Source organism: Oryza sativa, chromosome 4 (genome assembly GCF_034140825.1).
Source record: "Oryza sativa Japonica Group chromosome 4, ASM3414082v1".
NCBI lineage: Eukaryota > Viridiplantae > Streptophyta > Magnoliopsida > Poales > Poaceae > Oryza > Oryza sativa.
Genome location: NC_089038.1, coordinates 14416281 through 14442459, shown reverse-complemented (window position 1 = coordinate 14442459; position 26179 = coordinate 14416281). Strand labels below are relative to the sequence as shown.

The 26179-nt window shown below is 42.8% G+C and overlaps 2 protein-coding genes across 2 annotated transcripts; one reads left to right on the top strand and one right to left on the bottom strand.

Moving 5' to 3' along the window:
• Positions 1-18231: 18231 nt before the first annotated feature.
• Positions 18232-21141, top strand: LOC4335458 (protein WHAT'S THIS FACTOR 1, chloroplastic). The gene is made up of 2 exons (XM_015778147.3): positions 18232-19942; positions 20773-21141. Exon 1 carries the CDS (start codon positions 18257-18259, stop codon positions 19763-19765), a length of 1509 nt encoding a protein of 502 aa, XP_015633633.1. The 5' UTR covers positions 18232-18256; the 3' UTR covers positions 19766-19942; positions 20773-21141.
• A 1380-nt stretch (positions 21142-22521) lies between these two features.
• Positions 22522-25336, bottom strand: LOC4335457 (disease resistance protein RGA2). Its single transcript, XM_066309772.1, has 3 exons — positions 23995-25336; positions 23401-23829; positions 22522-22682 (listed from the first exon to the last, which is right to left on the bottom strand). Exons 1-3 carry the CDS (start codon positions 25334-25336, stop codon positions 22522-22524), a joined length of 1932 nt encoding a protein of 643 aa, XP_066165869.1.
• Between the last annotated feature and the right edge of the window lie 843 nt (positions 25337-26179).

The following is a 26179-nucleotide window of genomic DNA, read 5'->3' as shown; positions in this document are numbered from 1 at the left end:
TGGAGAATAAAGCCTTAGCAGCTATGGCCAACTTAACACATTTGATGGGTATTTATATCTAATTTTAATGGTTGTATCTTATTAATTGGTAGAAGTGGCATTTAAAAATATTTATACATTTAGACACAAGTGAGACATGTGCACTTCGGTATGAAATGGAGATGCCTTTTTTATTGTATTAATGATATATTAAGTTTGTTTTTTAATAAGTAATTCTATCTATTAAAAAGGCACCTAGCTCTTTCAAGAGAACAATAATAAAGTAGTTGTGATAAGGGAGTTTATATATAACCAGGACATGGTGATTTATTTTTAATATGAGAGACATTCTTGTAATTTAATTTAGTGTATCAAAGTCTATGGTCAATTTTAGGGTAAAGATAAGATAATGTATGGTTTTTAAATAAAATATGGTAATATAACATCTTTTAACATTCTTTTAATGAAGAATAAATAAATTACCCGTGCATCTGCGCGGGCTTCCTCCCTAGTTATTAAAAATAGCTTTGAAAGGAACCACATCACATTCACTACGAAGGCTAGAAATTCTCATATTAACCATAAAAAAATATTTACCATCAGATTATGATGGGTCCGGATTATAACGGTATAAATTGATTGATATAGTTGTATATAACATACAATTATATCTACAGAAATAGTACTTAAGACTTAAATATGAAATCCAGACCATATAATATATTACATCCACCCGTTTCTTACATGTGAAGTAAATAGTTAACATTTAAAAAAATTGACAAGATAAATTAATATATAATATATTACTCCACAAATATGCAAAGTTCAAAATCGACTTCTACAAGTTGTAACAATTTTTTTTTTTATTTTTGTTACAACTTGTAGAAGTTGAATTTGAACTTACATGTTTGTGCATTGATATCTTACATATTAATATATTTTCTCAATTTTTTTGAATCTTTTTCTAACCATTTCATTGACATGTAATAAACGGATGGATGTTCACCCGAGTGCTTAAAAGAATTTCCCATATATAAAACCCAAATATACTTTTATAAATAATTGTGCCTATAGAAATAAAGATTTAGAGTTGTATATTCAACCTAACTCTACGTGAATTATATAGCTCTGCGCAAAATTGCAAGAGGACATCCCCTAGTTGCTAGAATAGGAAGAAAATTCTAATTATTTGTGTGATTCCATATTTCCATTGTGAAGAGTCTAACTTTAATGTCCTTGTCTAAGAAAGAATCTGATTTGTTTTGTTAATATGTACTACTACCTAAATTTGTGACCATTAATTGGATATAAAATGAACCTCGTCACTCTATTAGTTCATATAAAACTCTCCTCCCGTTCCCAAACCTTAGACACTGACCACACCCCATCACTAGTACCGCAACGCTATGCAATTGCATATTGCCTTTGGTAAGCTGCCAACAATTCCTCTCCCAAGCCTTTCTCATCCACTCCCATGATACATCATTTTTCCAAATTGTTTTTCATTCTTATATAGGACGAGATTCTCTCATGATGTCACTATTTCCTCCCTACGATGGTTACCTGGCCGAATACTACCATATTCTTCTTTTTTATTAAAAAAAATATAAGATAGCCCGCGCACATGCGTGACATATTATTTAATGTTTCTTGAAATTTTATTATCAATATTTATTTGTGGGTAATTTTTTAAAATATATATATTCATCCTATCCTAAACCTGTTCTTTTCATAATTTTTTTGGGATTTTTAAACGTCGATTATGACTCTCTTCTAATTACGGTTGCAACATATAAGTTATAAATCTTTTAAGTAATACTTTTTGTTTAGGTTAGGCTGTAACAACCCTAAAATTTGACAACATTTTAAAACCGATTTAGCTTACTTTGATTTTCTAAAAATATAACCGTCGAGTTAGTGGTTTATTTAAAGTATTATTTTGCATGTTTATTTCTGATGTTTCTTTTCTCGTTTAATTTTGTCGCAAAGTGCATATCATCCCTCAAATAATTCCTTTGATCCGATTTAATTCTATCCCGAATGTCGGACTATCTAAATTCCGCACCAATTCAAATCCTATCTATTTTATTCTTCCCCATATTTTCTTTTCTCTATTTCCACCTTAATTTTCTTTTTTCATATATATTTTTTTCCTTTTTCTGTTTTTCTTCCCTATCCCTCCCTTTCTCTGTTTTTCCTTTTCTTTCTCTCTCTACTCGGCTAGGCCAAGCCAGACCGAGCCGGGGTGCTAATGGGCGATCGATCGCCAGGGCCATTGCCCAGCAATCGCATCCCCCCGCCTCCCTCCTATACGCAGTTCTCCCACTTCTTCCCTTCCTCCTCCCCTTCTTCTCTTCCTATTACAGTAAACCACAAAAAAGTTTTAAAAAATCAAATAGTTGGAAAAATTTATATATAGAAATACTATATATAAAAAATTTGAATTCAAATTTAAATTTAAATTCAAATTCAAATTCAAATTCAAACTTGAATTCAAATTTAAATTCAAATTTGAATCGGGTATGTAAACTTTTGACTTATAAACTTTGGATCTATAAACTTTAGGTGTATAAACTTTAGATGTATATAGAAAATATTTGAATTCAAATTTAAATTTGAATCGGGTATATAAACTTTAGTTCTATAAACTTTGGATCTATAAACTTTAGGTGTATAAACTTTAGATGCATATAGAAAATATTTGAATTCAAATTCAAATTTGAATCGGGTATATAAACTTTAGTTCTATAAACTTTAGGTCTATAAACTTAACTTTAGGTGTATAAACTTTAGATGTATAGAAATACTATATATGAAAAATATTTGAATTCAAATTCAAATTTGAATCGGATGTTTGAATTCAAATTAAAATTTGAATAGGATATTTGAATTCAAATTCAAATTTGAATCGGGTATATAAACTTTTGACTTATAAACTTTAGTTCTATAAACTTTAGATGTATAAACTTTAGGTGTATAGAAATATTATATATAAAAAAATATTTGAATTCAAATTTAAATTTGAATCGGATATATAAAATTTTGGTCTCTAAACTTTAGATGTGTAAACTTGAGGTATATAAATTTTAGGTGCATAAATTTACTAAAATAGGAAAGTAATGCGGTGACAAAAAAGGAAATAGGTGGAGGGAGGGAGGGGGGAGGTGGGGAGCGAATCTGATCGCTACCCCCTCCCCAGGGCGAGCAATCGCCAAACAGCATTTCCGGACCGAGCCAGCGCCGTGTTGCCTTGCACCAATCCCGCGCACGCTCGCGCCGAGCTCGTGCCGCCCCGCGCGCGCCACACGCCCGCACACGCTCGCACGAGGACGAACGACGAACGAATGCCGCCGTGACACCTCCAGCTTCCCGCCTCCGTATCTCCTTCGTTCCTTAACTAGAAGACTCAATACCGGAGGCAAAAGAAGCGCAATTTAAACCTCTTTCACCTCCTCAAATCCGCCCCTACCCCCGCTGGAAAATTCCCCGAAACCCTAATATCGGCGCCATTGATTGAGCTCCAAAATTTGTCGCATACATCGCAAATCCTCTGAAATTGAAGGTAAAAACGGATTCTCTATGCCGAGTACTCCCTTTCCCCTCTCTTCCCCCATCTAATCCGACGCCGGAGTGCCGCCGGCGCCGCCTCCCGGTGTCGCCGCTCTGTTCGGCCACAGCTCCAGGCCGCCCCAGGCCGAGCTGCCGCCACCACCGCGCTCCCCTTGCTCTACTGATGCTCACCATAGCCATCACCCTCACCGAAGTTCGCTGGAACCACCGCGACCATGGCCGCTGCCGCCTCCTGCTCCAGGCCGCCGCCGCCTGCACCGCCGCCAACCACGGGAACAGAGTCGCTGCACCCTGTAGATCACAAAACCGGCGCCCCTTTGCCCAAAACCGGCCATCTCCACCACTGGCGCCATGGAGTTGTCAGCCGTTCCTGTGCAGAGCGAGAGAAGAAAAGAAAAATCCGATTTTTCTGTTGAAAAATTAATCAGAAAAATCCTTTTTATCTTCCTATCAAGTTGACCATCCGTTTGACCTCAAAATCAAAATCTGAGACCTATTCTAAACTCCTAGAATTATTCCGAATCCATGCGTGTCAGTTTCGTTGCAATTCAAGCACCCGTTGTCGCGACCCTAATTTTAGCCCTAGGGTTCGCCGTTCACCGAAATTCCAAAAATTATTTCTTTAAATCCTTTTCACCCATTGTTGCACTTTGTGATACTATTTTCTTTTGGTTATCTTTGTTTTTCTGTTATTTATTGTGGTGATGATTGTTGCGTAAATAGAAAACGCTGACGCTGGTCCGGTAGTCGGAGCGAGTGAAATCTCCGCGATAGGAGGAGACGGTTTGTACGACTACATCAAGCCCGAAGGTTGCAAGATATGCACCCTCCCTTGAACAATCTAATCCCAGTAGTTAGAGAGTTATTTTGGTAGCGTACTTGTCCTTTGGAGTACGATAGACTGCATGAATCCTTTTAAATTAATTATATTACTATTATTGCATTATATTTTCTGTTGTTATTATAAACACCTTAATGAGCCTTAGAGTCTAACAAATTTAGGATAAAATTTGAGAAACACTTAAACAAACTATTAATTATTTAGCATGCTATCGATTTAGTATGGATATTATCATTGCATATGAAAACATGCTTATGGAACTATTTATAGCTATATGCTAAGAATTGTTAACACCGCTTGTGAGCGGATGGTACACATGATAGAGTTCATGTGTTTGGTTTTATGGACCTTTTTATGGTTGTGATGGATATATGGATATATCTATGGTTATTTCTTATTTAAAATTGATATAATAATCAACCCCCTTGTGTCAATAAGAATGACATAGTTTCGCCCATCCACACGATCGATTTGTAGAACCTGGTCGTATATTGCTCCAATTGATTAAACTTCTGAAGGCCTTTCGGTGTACTGGCCATTAGCTTTCAAGTGTGTGAAGCAAAGTGAAATGGTTCATGTTTATATGATTTATATATGTGGGCTCGATGGGCCCTGAGAGTTCAGAACTACCCTATGGGTCCATGAAGTTCTGGGCTGCCCATCGAATAACGAACAATGGTAAGTGGATGCAGAGGTAGGTTGGTACACACCTTGGACCGGATCACTCCGAGCAACATCCCGAGCATCCTTTAACTTACTAGGCAGAAGGGAGAGATATATGGAGCAATATTACACCTTGTTACTTTTCAGCCCGGCCAGCTGTGGGTATCGTGTGGGTAAAGCTGGGCAGACGCTGCAGAGTCGTTGAGTATTCGAATACGCCGTGCCACCTCTTACAAATGTTCTTATATACTGCAGACTTACAGTTCATAATAGTATTATATATATCCTCTGTATGGTGCATAAATTCAGATTTTTATGAGCCTTCAGATTTTTTTTTACTCTCTCAGCTTCTCATGCAGATTAACTGTTGTATTCCATGTGCAGAAAAATTTACAAGGTCTGCTCCCCTTGTCCAACAACTATTTGCATAAATTTCCCTTGAAAAAAATAGGTTCTAGCCTTCTAGGCATAATTTATAGCAAATTGAAATAGATATTTGCTGCGTGTTGAACTTTTTAGTTGATGATTGAATAGTTTCTGGAAAAGGTAAAAACAAGGAGAAAAGGAAATCCCAATGTTGCTAATGAGGCAATATAAAAAAATGCTATATTGCAATCTGCTTTGTGTAAAAACTTTTTCAATCTTCAATCTAACTGTTATTGTGCATTATTATCAACCAAATGAAGAGAGGGTGCAACCTGGAATTCCACGAGGTAGATATTTTACGTGGCGATCATGTGAATTAAGACCTTATGTTCATGGGCTTTCATTGGAAAATTTGAGTCATTAATCTGATAAGATTTCGTCCTAGCCTATTCTTCTCCAAGCTTAGTAAATTGGGTTTCACTTATTTATAATTTATCGTTTAATTTTTAGCCTTTGATTAAATGTCTTGTACTGAATCACGTAATTTTAATGTGTAAGTTTTGCAAGAATCTCTCCAACACCTTAAATGATGTTGTTTGGAAATCAGATGATCTTCAAAGTCAACATTCCTAGAGTAACTTGGGAGAGTAGGATTGTGAACTATTAGCATACCATTCTTTTGAATCAATATTCCTACTTCTAGAGGCGAGAAAAGGAGAAAGCATGTCTATTGCACTTGTACATGTGAATGACCCTGTAAATTATGTTTGGTCTCCACTCCTGTTGTATGTGTTGCTATTATCTTTTAGAGAACCTTTCTGAAAGCTTAAGTGAAGCTGATCATGCAATGAGTTTTATTTGTTAGTAAGTTTTATGTGTAAACAGTATGTTGCGAGGAACAAGTATACTTATTTTTTAAGATAATGGATTTATATTAAACCCGGCCTTTACACCTGTGAAAGTAAACTTATTGGTCAGCATCATTTTCATTTACACTGTAAAGTTGTTTTCATTCTCAGCAGGAATTTCATTTCTGTTTATCACCGTTGCCTAATGAAACAGTGCATTTTCTGTTTGTCACTGTTGTCTTATGAAACATCACCGTAACGTTAGTACAGGCATATTACTAGTATTTATAATTAGTGTCAAAACATTCGATGTGATAGGGACTTAAAGTTTTAGTCCCATCTAAACAGGGTCTTAGCTGCGTGGATGGTGTTTCGGGCTTTTTGGGCTTGGGAGGCACAAGGTTTAGAACTATCAGCCGGTGAGGGAAACACGAATTTTTTTGAGAATTAATATTATTTTTATGGAAAATTGCAAAAGTAGTGGTCAACCGGGGAAAATCGCGAAAGTAGGTCCCTGTCGAACGGGTGCAGTTCGATAGGGCGCCTATCGAACGGCCAGAGCGCGACTGGCGAGGAGATCGGAAGGCTGCCGTTCGACAGGACCTGTCGAACAGCCCCGTTCGACAGGCAGGGCTGTCGAACTGCCCCTGTTCGACAGGATGTCCGTCGAACTGGCGCAGTTCGACAGGGTCGCGTTCTCCATTTATTTGTAATAAGTTATTTTTTTTAATAATATGTAATTTATTTTAGTGTGTAAGAAAGGAAAATATTTTTGTAATGTTATATGTATATGATTTAGGGTTTTGATAATGTTTGGTCAGAAATTGTAGTATTTATTTGTTGGTTAAAATATTTGAATTATTTAGTTTCATTATTTGTATATTTGAATGATAATTTGTCATGATTCATTCGAAGGGTATGCTACTGAGTAATTATCTGAAGAAATTTATGAAATAGTACTGATAGTACTAAGTTAATCGTAAAGTGTTTCTCAAATAGTACGGACAGAACATAAATGACTAAAAGTTTAATACAAATAGATAAGTCAAGGACGATCAGTGCCCTTCGCACGCTTGCTAGGTCCTCCCTTCTTCCTACGCCTAATCTGCTCAGTGGGATATGTCAAATTATCAGGGGGGTGCCTATCTCTAGCTGCCTGCTGTGGTGTCACGTCTGGCCCCTGACCGGCCTCCGTCTCCTGCGTCGGCTGTGTGACCTGAGGTGCTGCGTGCCAGTAATCCATCCCTACTTCCCCCTGGGGAGGATCAGTGGAAAAGAAGTCCTCAATGAATGTTGTGCGAGGGGAGTAAGCAGGCATTCCGTGATGCGTCGACGCCGAACCGTACTCATCGTCTGTTTGCACAAGAGGGAGAAACCAAAAAATATGGCGTAGTTAGTAACGATACATATAATTAGAAACTAAAGCGTGTTATTGTTTAAAATGACTTACATGTGTGCTGTGTGTGGCCCTGCTCTGGCGCACGCGGAGTGATATGAAGTCCCCATGCTGGTGTGTTCAACACGTTGTCCCCCGTTGGCATGTAAGGGAAGTGTGCCGACCCAGATGCTCCCTGCGAGGGGTGAACATAAGGCGGAGTTTGGAATACCTGCGGACGTGGTGGTGCCGTGCTCGACGTGGGTACCCCTGATCCGGCTGACCCCCTGGTGTACTCCGGTGCTGGGGTGTGCTGAAAGGAAGGATGACCGTGAGATGTGTGGGCCGCTTCGTACCCGCGACGTGAAGAGGATGGACCACTCCGATCCATGCTGGAACGTCGGGGTAGTGGTGGTGATGGCCGTCGGCCCGACGTCTGCACCACATCTGCCGCGCTCCGACAGGAGACACGACGTAGTAGTGCGGCAGCACGTGCACGGAAGTTGCGAAGGATGCTCGCCACGTCGTCAAGCCTGACGACTGGAGGTCTTGCCTCTAGTCTTTGCAGTAGGGTGTCGGACTCCACGTGAACATGCTCAACAAATTCCGCCTGTTCCACAAATAATCAAGGCAATTAAAATTATTTAACCAGTTACACATTTATTAAGAGTATTTAACAAGATGCACATTTGTTAGAAATAATGAACCAGTTGCACATCATTTATAAATACTGAACTAGTTCCACATTTATGTAAGAAAAGGAACTAGTTGAACCAATTGCACATTTATTAGACATACTGAACTACTTGCTAACTTTTTAAAAATATTGAACTAGTTGCTCAAATTCCACAAATAAACACGTACCATTGAGTTGTAAGCTGATCTAGGCTGAGGGGCAAACGTGTCAGTAATCGCTGCCTGGTGGGGGACGGTGCTATCTCCTTGTGGAGGAAAACACCTCCATCGTGTAACACTGCGATACCAATGAAGGTAAGCTCCATAATAACTCCCATCGTCTGGAGGTGTCTGAAGTGCCAAGTTATCAGCTGCGTGCTCCCACTCTTGTACCGTCGGCTGAACCGTGGTCACAATAACTAGCTCGTAGGAAAGCCCGAGCCCCTTTCTGGAGTACCTGCACAACAACAAATTCACACATCAGAAAAAATGTTGTGCAGTGATTTATTTTAAAAATGTAGGATTAAACAACTGTGATGTGAACTAACCTATGAAGACTATCAGCCAAAGGACGACCATCTCTCGGAGGGAAGTCCAGATACATGCCCAACTGTTTGAGAACCCTGTAGACATTGTGTGGCTCGACGTGCACGTCCACCACGAGGTGACAAGTCGTCATCCAGAGTTGCATATCTCGCGTGCAAAGATCTGCGAGACCGTGCGGTGCACGATCATTGACATCGTGCTGAGTGTAGGGAGTCCACCGAACACGGTCAGGCGTAAGCTGATCAAAGTCAGCTACAAACTGAGTGTAGACACGACGTGTCGTCCCGCTAACCCACTGCGGCTGTAACAAGTAGTAGTTTTCATTAGTCATATAAGGAAAGTTTGTGAACTAGTATTCATAATGATAACATAAACGAATTTAACAAAAAATACCTCACGGTGTGTCCACAAGGATCCCATAGTGGGACGATCGTCGATGTCATCAACACCAGACCTGTACATCTCTCGCAAACCGTAGTTTGCGTACGAGTCAAGCTGAGGCCTCCCAATGTCGAAGCGCTCGTGCGCCCACAACATAAGTAGCAACGGGCATCCAGGGAGTGAACTTTGCTTGCTGTTCCTCACGCAAGCATCACACAGTCCGGCATATGTCGCCGCAAGTACCGCCGACCCCCAACTGTACTGTGGAATCTCCGCGATAGGTAACTCTGCAATCTGCTCCGCAAAGTGGATGAAGTGCTTGTCCACGGAGTCAGCGTGAGTTCCCGTGAACATCACCCATCCAAACAACCACAACAGGTAAGCGACTAAGTGCCGCTGCACGATCCACTCCTCCTGGTCATCAGGGAAGACATCCTGTCGAAACTGATTCAACCAACTTTTCGTAGGCCCGTGCCCATCTGTGAGATCCTCCAGTGCAACAGGCAGCACACCACCAAAACTGGCCAGAAGGTCATCCGCCCATCCAGCATTCACCATTGTTGGGCCAACTGCTGGCCCAGTTATCAGCAGCCCCAACAAATAAGACACATCCTGCAGAGTGGGCACCATCTCTCCAACTGTGAGGTGGAAAGTGTGGGTCTCAGGCCTCCATCTATCCACAAGAGCACTCAGAAGCGCCGCGTCAATGTGGATTCGTTCGGACCTTGCACGTGAAGGCTCGACCAACCGTGCAAACGTCAACAACCCAGCTGCTCTCAGCCTACAACATGACAGAGCGCAAGTTATTAATACATGAAAATATAAACACCTTGTATTAGTAAAAACAATATTTTTTCACACACCTTGAAACCCAACGAGGATCAATACGCCAATATTGATCCGGTCCTCGCATCTTTAGCACATTGCAGAAAGTTCCTGTACTAAGACGTCGCGATCGATGGTTCCTATCGATCTCCTTGTCTATCAGCTGCCCATCATATTGATCAGCCATACCTGCAGATCGAAAACCACATTAGTACAATGCACGTATGGTAACAGTACAGTAAATGTATGCAACATAATTCAAGTAACAAATTTGCATGCCATTTCAATTTAAAATTACAGTACCAGCACACATAGATACAGATAAGAACAGTTCAGTACATTTCAATTTAAAATTACAAGCCCACGACACATATATTATGATATTACAAGTGCAGTGCAGTTCGAAATTTAAATTACAATTCCAATACAAATACATGACGATATTAAAAGTGCAGTGCAGTTCAAAATGAAAATTACAAGGCCATTACAAATAGATTCGGGTAATAAAAGTGCAAGAAAGTTCAAATTAAAATTACAGACGCACTAAACATAAATTGAAAGATAACGATCTTCAAAGTAGGGAGTCCACCAAGGATAATAGCGAACTAAGGATTATTTTTCTTCTTCGACTTCCCCTTTGGAACGCGACGAACATCAGCGCCTGTGGCATCTTGCCCTACATTGTACATGCTGCAATCTTTACGGGAATGGTTCTCCCCACAAAGAATGCAAGCTTTCTTACGACGAGAACGATCTTTCACTTCAGCTTCATCCATAAGGTTCTTGATCCTGCGCGACTGGCGACGACCCTTAGTATCAACTAATAAATTTGAGTCAGGAACCCAATTGGCTTGCCCTGGAGGAGGACGAATGAAATCGCACAAGGCACGCCAACCACGCAATTCACCACGCCAAGTTGCCTCCCACGATTCCTTTCTAAAGTAGGGAGAAACAAAAATGTTTCCATCAACACCCCCTTTTGCGGAAGCAGCAAGAACATGGGAACATGGCCGATGTAACAGGTAAGTCTTGTTGCAATTGCATTTGCAAGCGTGATACTCTGGCCACAACGTGCATTCCAATGTGATGTCAGTAGTCCCAATGCCGACACCACTCTTGTCACGAAGTCGTATCTCAAATAACAACTCTCTATTCCCAGCAGGCCACACTCTGTGGATTCCTCCCTTCTTACTTTTCTCATCCATGTACTGTGTAATAACGGGGCTATACTTAACACTGGGTTTGCTAAGGTTCAGACTAGCCATGGAATACCTTTTACAGAGATATTTCTGTGTACCCCTCGTGATGCCCTCCAGGATAGCAACAAGTGGTAGAGGTCGTGTATTCTTCATAACCCAGTTATACACTTCAGCAAGATTTGTTGTCATCACACCATACCTCGATCCATCTGTATCGTACAACAACGACCATTTCTCCCTTGGCTCAAATTCTACCCACTCCGTGAAGCACTTCGTGGCCCTTCCACGCTTCCTGCGCCGAGTAATACTTGGTGCTTCATTAGGAATGGGTTCAAGTCCCTCCGGCTCCTCCTGTCTGGCAACTATAGGTTTTTTCCTAACATCTTCCATGTGTGTAGTGGTCAAACGATCCAGTTGATCCCATATGGCATCAAACTTTCTTTGTTGATTATGCTTGCATAACTTCTTGAACAGGTCCATCAATCTCTTACTCCTGAATTGTCTATAAAAATTAGCCCCAAAATGTCGCATGCACCATCTGCTATGTAAATCTGGCCATGGCACGGACTGTGTGACATCTTCTTGAAGCTTCTGTATCGCTGATAGCAAACCGGCGTGTCGGTCATGCAGAACACACACATTTGGTCTGTTTTCAACAACACACATTTTAATGTGCCGCAAAAACCATAGCCAGCTTGATGTGTTCTCGCTTTCAACAAATGCAAAAGCAACAGGAACGACATGGCTATCCGCGTCGACTCCGATCGCGGTTAGAATTGTTCCTCTGTACTTGCCTGTCATGAAAGTGCCATTAACACAGAGCAAAGGAATGCAATTTCTAAAGGCCTCTATCATGCACCCAAATGACCAGAAAGCCCGACGAAGAACATTCTCCCCATATTCATTCACCTCATCGAGAATAGCCATGTGTGTGCCCGGGTTTCTTGCCTGCATCACCTCCAATAGTGGATGAAGATTGTGATAAGAATCCTCATAAGTTCCAAACCTCATCTCCAATGCTTTCTGTTTTGCCCTCCAAGCCTTGTCGTACGATATCTCATATCCGTACTCTTTCTCAACGTCATGCATTATGGTGAAAGGGGACAAAGATGTTTTTCTAACCACCTTTGAATATACCATTTGTGCCACAAATGCCGCTGTCAGGTTTCTGTGCACCAGACGGGTATTCTCCAACAAACACGTATGTTGCTCAACTCTCGAAGCTACCCATAAAGTGTCATGTTGTGGCTTGTAACCATGCACTCTCCAAGGACATCCACCCTGTATGCACTTCACGTCATACGTCGTCCTATTTGAAACCTTCACCCTGAACTCACGCTTCTGGACAAATGCCCACCTCTTCACCGCATCTTGTAAGTGACCTTTGTCATGAAACATCTGTCCAACTTTCACCTGCTTACTATCATAACACCAGTGGGCATCTAAACCATCGTTTACCTTCATACGACTCATTGATATGGTCGTCCAATCATCGGGTATGTTAGTTTCGTTGTCCCACAGTGTTGTATCTTCTCCTTCCACTACAAGCGCAAGGTATTCCTCGTTTTCCACTTCCATCTGATCCACTACCGCCTCATTCTCCTCCGTTGCATCAACACGCATAGGCGAATCCGGTTCTTCATCATCCGAGTCGTTGGCCTCACGATTAGTACCACGAACAATGACCTCTCCTTGTGTATTACCCTCTACTACTTCTTCCCCTCGACCTTGCTCAGTCCGCCAAACATTTTCAGCTTGTCCACCTTCCAACGTTGTTTCTTCCACCACGGCATGACTTGACTCCCCCGATCGATCAACACATGTTGTCTTCTGCACCACTATTGCCAGGCTATAGCCTTTCTCCCTTACTTTACTAACAAACTTCCTCCAACTCCCAGTTGACGCAACCTCCACTACTCTCCACTGCCATCCATGTTGACCCCTCACTGGCCACACGGCATTTATGACAAATTTATCGTGCACTGGATCTACCCTAAACATATTATACAACCACCCTAACACGTCGTTCAAACCCATATGCTCCGGTGCATTCAGACTAGTATCATGGAAGGCATATACAGTCAAATCCACCCCGCTATCACATATTTGTATAAGAGCATCGCCATAATACAGACGAATGGGCATATCACCTGACATCCTGATAAAACATGACAAATAGTCTCACGTTTAATCATTTAATCATTCGATAATTACCCTATTACAACTTATACTACATTGTCGTGTACTAATTTACAACTATTAGTAACAAACAACTAGTTTAATAATCCAAATAAAATATAACACCTTTGTACCTATTTTAACACATAACATATCAATAATATGTACTAACTAAGAACTAATTTAACCGTACAATTACTTAAATACCTCTACCAACATTTAGCAATAACAAATATGTGCTAACCATACATACTAACATCGAACAATGCGAAACAATTAACAACTCTTAAACCAATTTTTTATTAAACTTTCATATGCATTGTACTTATGGATTACTAATGTATACCTTAACTTCACTGCTAGAGGGCGTCGCCAACCCTTTCCTCCCGGCCGGCGCCTCCTCGGCCTCCTCTCCGGCCTGCTATCCCCTCCCCTCGCTCCCTCCGGCGCTCACGGCGACGATGTGGCGACTCTCGGCGGCGGCTGGCGATGTGGTCCTCAAACAAATCGAACTCGCGGCCTGGGTGGACGGGGCTTTAAACCGGCCTGTCGAACGCCCATTGTTCGACAGGGTCGGTGGAGGGCCATGTCGAACGCCCCCGGTTCGACAGGCCTCGCGGCGCCGGGTGGTGGGCCCTGTCGAACTCCCTCCGTTCGACAGGTGAGCGTGTCGAACGCCAGCCGTTCGACAGGGTTTTGTCGACTGCCCGTCGTTCGATAGGTGCCCTATCGAATTGCACCCGTTCGACAGGGACCTACTTTCGCGATTTTCCCCCGTTGGCCACTACTTTTGCGATTTTCCATAAAAATAATATTAATTCTCAAAAAAATTCGGGAAACACTGCTGTCTTGCTCCTGAGCATGTGTACTAGGTGACATAGCTGAGACACGTACAAAGAAATTGAGGCGATTTATGTGTAGGTGGGTGTTAGCTCTATGGTTTTGAGATTACAGCGGCAAAGCATGAAACGTATTGAAGTTTGTGGTGAAAAAACAGTATAACTAGAGAAGTAGATATGGAATGAATGGTTCAAAATGAACCGTTGCAGAGAGCAGACCCAAAATCCGGATCCTCTGCGTCACAGTTGATCAATGCAATGAACGGTACTGTAGATACAGAACCATTTGGCTAAGAGAAATAAGTATGTTTTGAAGATTAAATATGATGATATTGTTGTACAAGTCATTTTAGGGAATACCAAAAGGATGAGTAGAAGTAAATGTTATCTCACTAATATCTTAGTCTTTAACCATGAATGCCTAATATAATTCTTAGTACAATGAAAAATCGCATGATTCAATAAGCGGCGTATAAAAAAAAAGTTCATTGGTATCATAACATGCTTAGCAGTGTCATAATATGCTAACTATACTTAGAAAAAAATTACGAATATACTTATTTTTTCAATAATTTACGTTTATATACATGCATAGGAAGGAATTGCAAAAATTTACCTGTCCCGCGATGGTCCCGCAGCTCCAAAATACGGGACCGACAGTCCCGCGGGACAGTCGCGTGGCTCCGCGATAGTCCCGTAGCTCCAAAATACAGGACCGTGATAGTGAGCAATTTTACATTGTTTTTAGTACTGTTTGACATTGTTCACGCATCGGTCCCGCTGTTCCATTGTGCGGAACGAATCGTGGATAGTGTCGAACAGTGCCAAAACAGTGACCCAAATAGTGGTGAACAGTACCAACACAGTAAAAAATCGCTAGCTACGTCAGTGCTGCGTTCTGGAGCCGTGGGACCACGACGATCCCGCGTTTTAGAGTGGAGCTACGGACTGGCACGGTCCCGCGTTTCCACCCCTCGGACCATTGTGTAAGTTCTTGGAGTCGTATGGGTTGATGTGATGGAGAAGAATATTTAGTCCGATGTGTGATAAACTGAGCCACGTCACTGACAGTAACGACTGCCACCTGCGTATTCATGTGGTGAATGACTGCACACTACTCGTGGCCAAAATGTGATGTAGTTGGCAAGGTGTAAATAGCTTGACTATAAAATCCGATGGCTCTTCCGCTTCCCTAGCCTGAAGTGATAAATTATGCATAGTTGATTCCCTTTCTCAATTTTACCTGCGTGGATGGTGTATGGGGCTTTTTGGGCTTGGGAGGCAGAAGGATTAGAACTATCAGATATTGAGGGAAATGCCGTTCTTGGTCCTGAGCATGTGTACTAGGTGACATAGCTGAGACGTGTACTGAGAAGAAACTGTGGCGGTTTATGTGTACGTGGCTGTTAGTTCTATGGTTTTGAGATTACAGCGACGAAGCGCGACACGTATTGAAGTTGGTGGTGGAAAAACAGTGTAAGGTGGTGTTTGGATACAGGTGTCCACTAATTTAAAAGTATTAAATATAAACTATTTACAAAACTAATTATATAAATGAAAGCTAATTTACGAGACAAACTTTTTAAGCCTAATTAGTTTACTGTAACATCACATAGGCTAATTATGGATTAATTAGGCTCACTAGATTCATCTCGCGAATTAGTCCAAAATTATGAATAGATTTTATTATAGTCTACGTTTAATATTTATAAAAGTTTTAGTCCCATATAAATAGGGTCTACTATAGAATTAGAGATCAGATGAATTGTTCAAAATGAACTGTTGCAGAGAGCAGACCCGAAAGCCCGATCCTCTGCATATTAGTGCAGAGGTTCACTATCCATGTGAGTATTACAGTAGACCAACGCAATGAACAATGTTAATTTACTGTAGATACAGAACCATTAACACTCTGTCGCACTATTTTTTTGATCGGGTGGCTGCCAACTCACCTAATGTATGGTACTCCTAACATATATACTAGTGTTATCTGACTAATATCTTAGTCTTTAATCATGAATGCCTAATATACTTCTTAGTACGATGAAAAATCGTATGATTCAGTTATGTAATGAAGCAAAATTATTTTTTTATCGACATTCTCCAAAATGTACGGTGTCCTTGTGCCTTTAGCTCGGTGACTAAAATTCTTGGATACAACCCTATGATTATAGTACTTGCGTAATTAAAGACAAGCTAGTTTGATATATTTGTTCTTATTATGATATTAATATCATCAGATATATTTTCTCTACTAGCATAATGCACATACGTTACAACGGATTTTTTAAATTAAAAATAGCCCATTATATATAATTTTATTAAAGTCTTAAAAATATGTTATCTACTTAGGGTTTGTTTGTTTGAGATGTGGCTTTTGGAAAAGTAGCTATGAGTTGTGGGCCTGTGGCTTTATAAAAGCAACGGTGGAATATGGTCCCTGCCTTTTGAAAAAGCTCGTTTGGTTTAACAACTGTAGCTTTTGAAATAACTAGTCCTGCTGACAAACGGGCCTCACATGTCATACACACGTTGAAAAAAACGAGAAGAGGAAGAGATGGAGATGGCCATCGCCATCGCCGTTGGCCTCGGCGGCAGCAGCGGGGAGGCAGACGTGCGCGGTGGAGTCGGTGCGGCTGGAGCAGCGGCGGCCACCATGCCTGACGGGCGAAGGGGGCGGTGGCCCCGGGAGAAGGAGGCAGTGGTGTTGCCACCGCCGTTGACCACCTCACCTCTCTCGTCTCCCACCTCCACGGCCGACGGGCGAAGGGGCGGCGGCACCGGGAGAGGAGGGCATCAGCCGGAGATGGCGGTGGCGGATTGGAGGGGGAAACGCGGCAGTGGCGGCAGACCGACGAGCGGCCTCGGTGAGATCGTCTCGCTACGCGTGGCCTCGGCGGGATCCTCTCCCCATGGGTAGCGTCAGCGGGAGAGGAGGGGGCATCGGCCGGTGACGGCGGTGGCAAATTAGAGGGGGGAAACGCGGCGATAGCAGCAGGCTGGGAAGATCCTCTCCCCGTGGGTGGCGGCGGTGGGGGAGGAACTCGCCGCCTTGCCGGGAGCTCGCCTCGCCTAGTGAGGCCACAGCCGCGTGTGTTGGAGGAGCTACCCAAAAGCAGCTCAAAGCAGGAGATAGAGGTGCTTTCAATTTGTACTAGAGCAAAAGCAGTTTTTGGGTAGAAGCAGCTATGGCTTTTGAGCTTTTTGGTTGGTTTTTGCTTTTGTAAAAGCAAAAATGGGTTCAAAAGCCCGCCCTAAAGCACCCTTATATTACCATGCTGCTAATTTTGTTGTAAACAAAGTTTTATCCTTTTTTATGATTTCAACATGATAGTTGGGTAGTGATGGTCCACTAGCATCTTTTTTTTTTTTGGCAATTGTAAATTTACCACGGTTTTGAATCGTTATTGCGAAACTACCACTAAAAAATTGCAAAAATACCACTGGAACTATCATTCGAGTAGCATCCTTACAAAATTAAAAAAAAACAGTGGTAAATTTGTAAATGCCCTTTTTTTATTGATAGTATAGGTAAGACACGTTCAAATATGATACTAATGTAATATGTAGTTACTGCTGGTACTGTCTTACAATATCTTAATTTTATTGATAGAGAGAGATTTACGGATGTGTGTTCTTTTGATCACTTTTCTAACTCCTATAACTCGTTTTCTATAGGCACATTTTCTAAATTGTTAAACAATATATTTTTCTTTAAAAAAATATAGAAAAGTTGCTTTTAACATTCATGTTAATATTTTAAACTTTTTAGTTAATACTTATTAATAATTAACATGTGTTAATTCATTGCTTCGTTTAACGCAGCTTTGTGAATTTCCATGAAACAAAAGCCAAGAATGGAACACTGAAAATAAAATTTCCCACGAAAAAAAGAAAAAGCCCAAAACCCCTTTTTCCTCCTATCCTGTCTCTCATCTCAAACCCCACACATTCCCCACAATCCGCTCGCCATGGCGACCACCGCCTCCTCCTCCTCCTCCCTCTCCTTCCTCTCGCCGCAACCCATCCACCCCCGCCGCGTCCGCCTCCCCAATCCCCCGCCCTCCACCGCCGCGCCGCCCACTCCGACGGCCGTACGCTGCACGCCCGCGCCCGCGGCGGCGCCGTCGGCGGCGTCTGCGGCGTCCGCGAGGTCAATCCCGCCGCCGAAGCTGGTGCGGTGCCCGGCGCTGGACCGCCAGGCGGCGCGCGCCAACCGCCTCCGCTTCGCCCGCAAGCTCCTCGTCCTGCTCCTCTCCAAGCCGCGCCGCTTCCTCCCGCTCCGCGTGCTCCGCCGCTGCCACCGCTACCTCGGCCTCCCGCCGCACCGCCGCCGCCGCCCGCTGGTCCCGTTCGTGCTCCGGTACCCGGCGCTGTTCCGCCTCTTCCAGGCGCCCACGTCGCACCCGCTCTCGCCCAACCTCTCCACCCTCGCCGTCGCGCTCACCCCCGCCGCGGAGGCGCTCGCCGCCGACCTCGCCGCGCTCCGTGGCTCCTCCGAGCTCGCGCCACGCCTCGCCGCCAAGATGCACCGCCTCCTCCTTCTGGCACCCGGGCGGAGCCTCCTCGTGTCCAAGATTGCTCACCTCGCACCCGATCTCGGCCTCGCCATGGACTTCCGCGCCACGCTCTGCCCGCAGCACCCCGACCTCTTCACCTTCGTGAACACCTCCCACGGCCACGCACTCCAGCTAGTCGATCCCCCGCCGCCACCGCCTCCGCCGCTCCCGCCTTTCCGCCCCGCGGCGCCATCCGACCGCCTCATTGACCGGCCACGAAGGTTCCCCCACCTCAAGCTCCGGCGAGGGCTCAACCTCCGCCGCGCGCACCGGGATTACCTCTTGCGGTTCCATAGCCTGCCCGAGGTGTCGCCATTCGAGCCACTCGATGAGGGCGCAAGCTTGGAGATGATGGAGCGACGGGCGTGCGCGGTTGTCCGGGAGGTCCTGGCCATGACTGTGGAGAAGAGAACACTGGTGGATCATCTCACACATTTCAGGCGTGATTTCGGGCTACCGAACCGGCTGCGCGCAATGCTAGTTCGGCACCCAGAGTTGTTCTATGTTAGTGTCAAGGGGTTGCGGCACTCGGTGTTCCTTGTCGAGGCGTTCGACGATGACGGTAGGCTACTTGTGGAGGATGATATGCTTGTTGCGAGGGATCGGCTTGAGGAGCTTGTCCGCGAGGGGAAGCGGATGAGGCGGGCTAAGAAGAAGGGCCTTCTTGCTCTTGCGGATGACAGTGATGAAGATGATGAAGAGGAGGATGGGGAAGAACAGGATTCGGTACAGGTCGATGGTGAATCTTGGGACTTGTTAGAGGATGGTGGCATTGGCGAGGACTGGGAGGAGGTGGGTGATCTTGGTGAGGGGAGCGATGACGATGCTGATGCTGAATTGGATGCGTTGGAGGAGTTTTGGGTGAAGAAAGCTGTGGCCGAGGGGTTGGTTGACACTGGGAGCGAGCTTGATGCTTGGTGAAGCGGACAATGGCAATCTGATGATCTGGTTTATGAGCATTCAGCCCTGCACGTTTCTGAAGATTTTGCTGACTAAGAATTGCTCAAGTGCATTCTTCCTAGCGATGTACAGAAGCTAGAAACCATTAGCACATAACCTTTTCTTATCTGCTGTAATTCTCTCTCTTACAAAATAAAGGTGTGTTCTTCCTAACCTTGGTTCCAGTGGAGTTATGCAATATGCATTTACAATTTCTATTTGTCTATTTGCATGAAAATGGATACGCCTGTAAATTATAGGATGAATTGAAAGACTAATTCTGTGATCTGAAACATAATTACATAGCTCTGATGCTTGAACACGGAATAGTCGATGAATCGAACTGACCTTGCTAATTGCTGTACTGAAGTAGTTAATATTATTACTAGCTGCCATATGTGGAGATTCTAGATGCTGAACTCAGATGATTACTACCTGCAATCTTACACTGGTCATGGTTGTAACTTGCGATTTTCAACCTTTATCTGTGCTATGTATAAAAGCCTTATCTAGTTGTTTTTACTGGTAACCTGGACACCTGGTAGGAAAGCTGTTTTTCTCAAGAAGAATAATGAGCGTGTGAACTAATTTGTTGAGTTCTTTCCATCCTAGTATAATCCTAGCTTTAACTGTCAATTGTTGTATGTCGAGATTTCTGCGACATACTTTACTAAAATTAATTTAATTATTATGGTGAACACGAGATATTTTGTTGAAAAGAACAGATCATCAAATGTGTCATCATGTTGGTTCTTTAGACCATTCCGTATCCAATAAACCAATGTACTGCAATTATTTGCATATGTTCTATGTTATGGTGCCATTTATTTCAAAAGTACGAGTGTTGTGTTTATTTACATGTTTTAAACTGCTTGAACCGATTGGTCATGTTGGTTGCATCTGATATAATATGTAAATGTAGATAGAGAGGGTTTACACATACCCTTTTTTTGTATCATTCTTTTGCTGCACCTGTTGTGATTTTGCAGAATTTCTGTTCATCGAGATCGTGCTGGATCAGGCTCAAACCAGGGATTTCTACGTTTTCTATAATCACCAAGTTCATCCGCTCTTAAATTTCTGTAAGTTCGTAGTTTTAGGAGTGGTGCTATACACTTGCACAACACAGTAGGTCGTCCATTTTTCTGCTCGAAATGAAGGGTTGGTTTTCTGCAGTTCATCCAGTGGCATTCCTGTTTCGTGTCAGGTTGTTCACTCACTTGCCGGGGCTTATGTTCTTAAACTAGTTGATACCCCGCATATTGCAGCGGGTATTGCTAAAATAACTTTGTATATATGCAAGGCAGAAAATTGTGTGCTTCAATAAAATAATTTGGTATCGGTTTCAGGTGAGCAAAGACAACAAAATATGAGCTACAGAAGGTCAGAGAATGTTTTGTAATATAACATATGTGATTACTGCAGCTATATTTCGTCCAACAGTATGCATTACTGCACACACTCAATTCTCATCAAATATGTAGCTATTGGAAGCACATGCTTATGTTTTTCCAAATATTCACAGATGGATCATACGGTTACCATTAAATCAGCGAAAAAGAACCATATCCTTCTCATGGTGCTATCTGCAAGGGAGTAACTTTAGTAGCTAGTTTTCTTTTCATGCGGAATCCATGCTGTAAGTTGTGAATAATAGCGGGAAAATAAAATTACCATGCTAAACCTGACACTTAAATCTGAACTGCTGTTGTAAACAATAGTTGTGGTCATTTTTTTTTATTTGCCTAGCAAAGATGTAATGATATAAACAAAGCACGGTCAAATGTAGTATTTTATCCAAAGGCTCCAAGCCCACAGGTACCAACATATATATATTTAAGCAACTCGATTCCGCAATGCATCGATCATTTGACAAATTACAGATTGCAAATATTGCAAAATCCCATACATATATAAACTTGTAAAGCAAGTGGCAACTACAGATTGCAGCAACTCATGATGCTGCATTGTAGTATTGGCAACATTATTATTATAGTATTGGACATGGAACTAGTACACATAGCAGGCATGATCAGCTTACACGAAGAACGGCTCGATACATGAAGATAAAAGAGCATGAGAAATTGCAGAACAGGAAACAACCGTAATTGGCTCTACATAGGAAGAAGCACATCGGAAGACACCTCACTTGGTTGTTCCAGTAAAAGGGTAATTAACCACAAAATAGATGAAATACTGGAAGGAGTGCTGTGGCCTGTGGATGCTGCCGCCGCATGATGAAGAAAATCCATCGGAAAGTTACTCGCCCAAAGAAGAGAATCCATCGGAAGTATTTACGAGTTAATAATCAATCAGCCTCAGTCGAAGAAAATTATGGAGTTCTTTCTCCTCCTTTGTCAGCAGGTCCCTTTCAAAGGGCTGTTGTACTTGGTGAAGAAGCTCCGGGCACTCCGATATGCTCACGTAACGAAACGATGAAAGAGCGTGCGCTCCTCCGATGGATGATAGCTTCAAACATTTCTTGAGATGCAGGTATTGGACCTGAAAGTTTGTGCCGATCGGAATGGACTCCATGTTATTACATCCAACCAAATGCAGGGCGGTGAGAGATGTTAGAGCCCGTAGGCAGGTTGGAAATGACCTATCAAGCTCACCGCAATTCACAATAGAAAGTCATTGGAGTGAGGATGGCAAAACCATTTCTTGTGGGCACACCTCGTTGCAATACGAGATTCTCAGGTCTTGTAGGCGATCAAATCCCACGAAACTAGGTAATACTAGACGAAGGCATCGCCCGATCGCAATGAACTTGATGGATGGTAGATAATCCGGAGACAAGAACTGATCAAGATTCCGCAGCCCGTTACAGTTGATAAGGCGTACACTAGTGAGGCCTCTAAAGCATACAATGCCATTACTGCTGCTTGGATGCTGCATCCTGTCACAATCAGTTGAACCAGATGGCGTATCGTCAGCAAAAACTGTTAGTTCTTCAATCGGTACTCGTGCCAGTAATAGATGTTCCAGAGAAGGTAATGACGGAATCGATAGACTTTTCAAGCAGTGACACCTGACAAGCTCCAGGGACCTTATAGTCGGTAGGCTTTCTGGTTTAAACTAACTAGAACAAAAGCTGTCACCCCTAAAGTTTTCGACTTTAAGGCATTCAATTCTTCGTGGAGGACACAAGCCTTCGAGCACTCCATTCTCACTGCTCATCACATTGTATCCGTCACTATCTCGCCACCATAGATCTAGTGTCTTGAGATATTGCTTGTCAACAAGTCTAGCCTCAGAAGCCTCTTCCTTGCTCTTAACATTACAAATAGATTTGATAGTTAGCGTTCCACTGAGCTTATCCATGTCCTTCAGCTCACCAATTTTCCGCCCATTCCTTGGTGCAACTGTAAAATATTTTAAGTTTCGTAGACGAGAGAGATTTCCAAGCCTAGTCAATACTGATAATTTCAGAGCGCAATTTGTTGGCAGTGCTAAACGACGCAAGTTGATTAGCTTTGTGACATCCGGACTAATTGCTCTCAAACTCGAACGCCTTGCATCAACCACTTGTAAGCTGTAAAGGCGCCAGAATTTCTCCGGCAATTCCTTTACACAGCTATGAGATATATCGAGATAACGGAGGCTGTGCAACTCACCTATGCTCTCAGGTAGCTTGACAAGTTTGCAACCCTGTAGGCTCATAAATAGGATGTTGGAGAGCTGATTAAACCAGGTAATCTCGACCTTGAGGTTGATCCCTAACCTAAGTGAATGAAGTTTATTCAAATACTGAATGTCTCTTAGTTCACTCTTCAAGGATTCATCTGCAACCTGAACCGACATATGGCGAACTGCATGTAGCTTTCTGCCCTCGTTCCGAGAGCTCAAATCTTGCAGCAAGAGGCATTCGTTCACAGAAACAGACTGCGCCATATCATGGATCAAGTCATGCATGACATATCTACTTTCATCCGGGTACTTGGGATCGATTTGCAAAAGAAACCTGCTCCTCAAATCATCCAAATACCTAATCCCAATATCTTCAGGACGCGTCCTCTCTCCGGATACAAGTTTCACAAGGCTCTCTGCCACCCAAATGTCAACGATCTCATCTCATTCAAAGCTATAATCTTTTGGAAACATGGAGCAGAATGCAAAGCATCTCTTAAGTTCTCGTGGGAGATATAAGTAGCTCAGTTGAAGGGCCGGCAATATCTCATTCTCTTGATGTGGCAGCTCCCACAATTCACTTTTCTGAATAGTCTCCCAATGTCGCACGGTTAGCTCCATATTCAACAAGCGTCCGAGAGTTTTGGCAGCCAAAGGAGATCCGCATAACCGAGAAGCAATGCTCTGACCAATTTTATGCAAATTATTACATTCCGAATCAGCTGGGCGCTTCTGCCCAAATGCACAGTCCTTGAAGAAATTCCAAAATTTATCTTCATCCAATCCTTTGAGTTCAAAAGGTTCAAAGTTGTTGGTGCAAACAAGATTAGCAACATTTTGTAATCTTGTAGTTACTAAGATCATACTGCCTTTAAGTCCGTCCTTCAAGAGTGCATTAAGTTCTTCCCATTCACGATTAGTAATGGACCAAATATCATCCAACACCAAAAGGAACTTTTGACTCTTTAGCTTCTTCTTCAATTCCTCCTGAAGATCATTTGAACTATGTTGTGATGAGTCTTTCTTGGTGATGGACTTGAAGATCTCTTCTATTATCCTTTTCTTGTCAAAGAGGTCTGAAACACAGACCCATGTCCTCATGCGAAAGTGAGATCTCACCCTCTCGTCATTATAGATGTACTGAGCCAAGGTAGTCTTCCCCACCCCACCAATACCAAATATAGGCAAGATAGAAACATTGCCGATGCATTTGGATTGAGAAATTCTGGGTCCAGCCCTGCTACTCTCTCCTTTCAGTCGCTTCGGTGTGGATGCTGATTTGGCGACAGTGCCCCCTGCTGCTCTCTTTCCTTTAGCTCGTGCTGCAACAAACCTGGTGAGTGGCACACCCATCTTCTCAATCACTAAATCTCGTTCATTGTCACGTCCAATCATCACACCTAGCTTCTCAATCACTAGATCTCGTTCTTCATCATGACCAAACACTTGAGGCACGCCAATGACTGAACTTGTCACTGGCATGTGTTGAACTATCTCAAAATTAAGACCCACTGAATTAAGCTCTCCCTCTAAATCAGCCACAGCCTTGTTGAGCTTATCTTGGACCTCCTTTATCCTTGTCTTGCTACCACCGATCAAAGTTTGTACAACATTTAGAGAGGAAGAGAAAAATTGACCTGCCAAGCTCCGGTCAGCATCCTCCATCTTCTGCCATAGCACCTGATCATTGGACTCGCGGAGAAGATCCTCCGCGTCATAGGTGGCGTCCTTGAGATGCCAGAGAAGTGCCGCCAGATCCTTGTTCTTGAACCTGCCCCACTCGCCCCGATAGATGACAGCGCGAGCCTTGTCCAAAGAGACCGGGAGGCAGGATAGATCCTTCTCCAGCTTGCTCGCTTCCCCAAAGTTGATCATGGTTGAGACCGCTTCGCGGATGTTGATCACGCTTTGCAGCATCTCCATAACTGCCGCGCGCAGCAGTCCTTGCTCCCTCTGGATCTTGGCCTAGACTTGTGATCTGATTGAGCGATCGACAGTACTGCAGGGAGACTATGCGGTGGGTGGAAACTGGAAAGTGAGCACGATACAGAAGCTGAGATGTTAAGTCTTGACTATAGTCCCCTCTAGTTCAGGACTCAAGAGAGAGAGAGAGATGCTCCTTCCCAAATTCCAATAAGCCTTCACATGACTCATACGTCTTTTGATCAACGTTCTGTTTATCTAATACTTCAGCCCACTGTCTTTTTCTGTCTTCAAATAAGAAAAACTCTACTTTGCACTTGAAGATTCCATCTGTCCGATCTCCTAGTTCAGTGCTTTATTAGTTGTAATGTAAAAAGCTGCTACATCTGTTTTTATTAGTTGTACTAGTTCAGTGCTTTGGCTCTTACTCTGTACACCTTTTGTAAAAAAAAAATCTTCTATTGATGAATATAGACAAATGCCTATTTATGTCCATCCTCAGAAGTTGATATTTTATAAGACGGAGGGAGTAAAACACTTAGGAGTATCTTTCTCCATCCCCCTTTGTTAATTGATTTGCTAGAACTCTCGTCTTCCTATAGAAAAGAAGAAAGATTTCATTTGCCCGTGTAAATATAAGTGCACAACCCACGAGAGAAGAATATCTTCCTGTAATCCTAACTGGAACCATTTGTTCAAGTATTTTTTAAAAACAATTTAAGTCTTAACGCATTCTTAATTCTAAATCCCAAGTTTTAGAGTTTACAAAAAACAACAAACAAAAATAATCATATAACCAATATATATCTCTACGCCATCCAATTCTCAATGCATTACACATAT

What these genes read in the sequence shown, in the direction of transcription:
- LOC4335458 (XM_015778147.3), top strand. Translation starts at nt 18,257, where the DNA reads ATGGCGACCACCGCCTCCTCCTCCTCCTCCCTCTCCTTCCTCTCGCCG.
- LOC4335457 (XM_066309772.1), bottom strand. Translation starts at nt 25,336, where the DNA reads ATGGAGATGCTGCAAAGCGTGATCAACATCCGCGAAGCGGTCTCAACC. An exon ending in TTGGGAGACTATTCAGAAAA is followed by an intron (nt 23,830 to 23,994) that starts GTGAATTGTGGG and finishes TTTGGGTGGCAG; the next exon opens with AGAGCCTTGTGAAACTTGTA. An exon ending in CAAGCTACCTGAGAGCATAG is followed by an intron (nt 22,683 to 23,400) that starts GTGAGTTGCACA and finishes TGATTGTGACAG; the next exon opens with GATGCAGCATCCAAGCAGCA.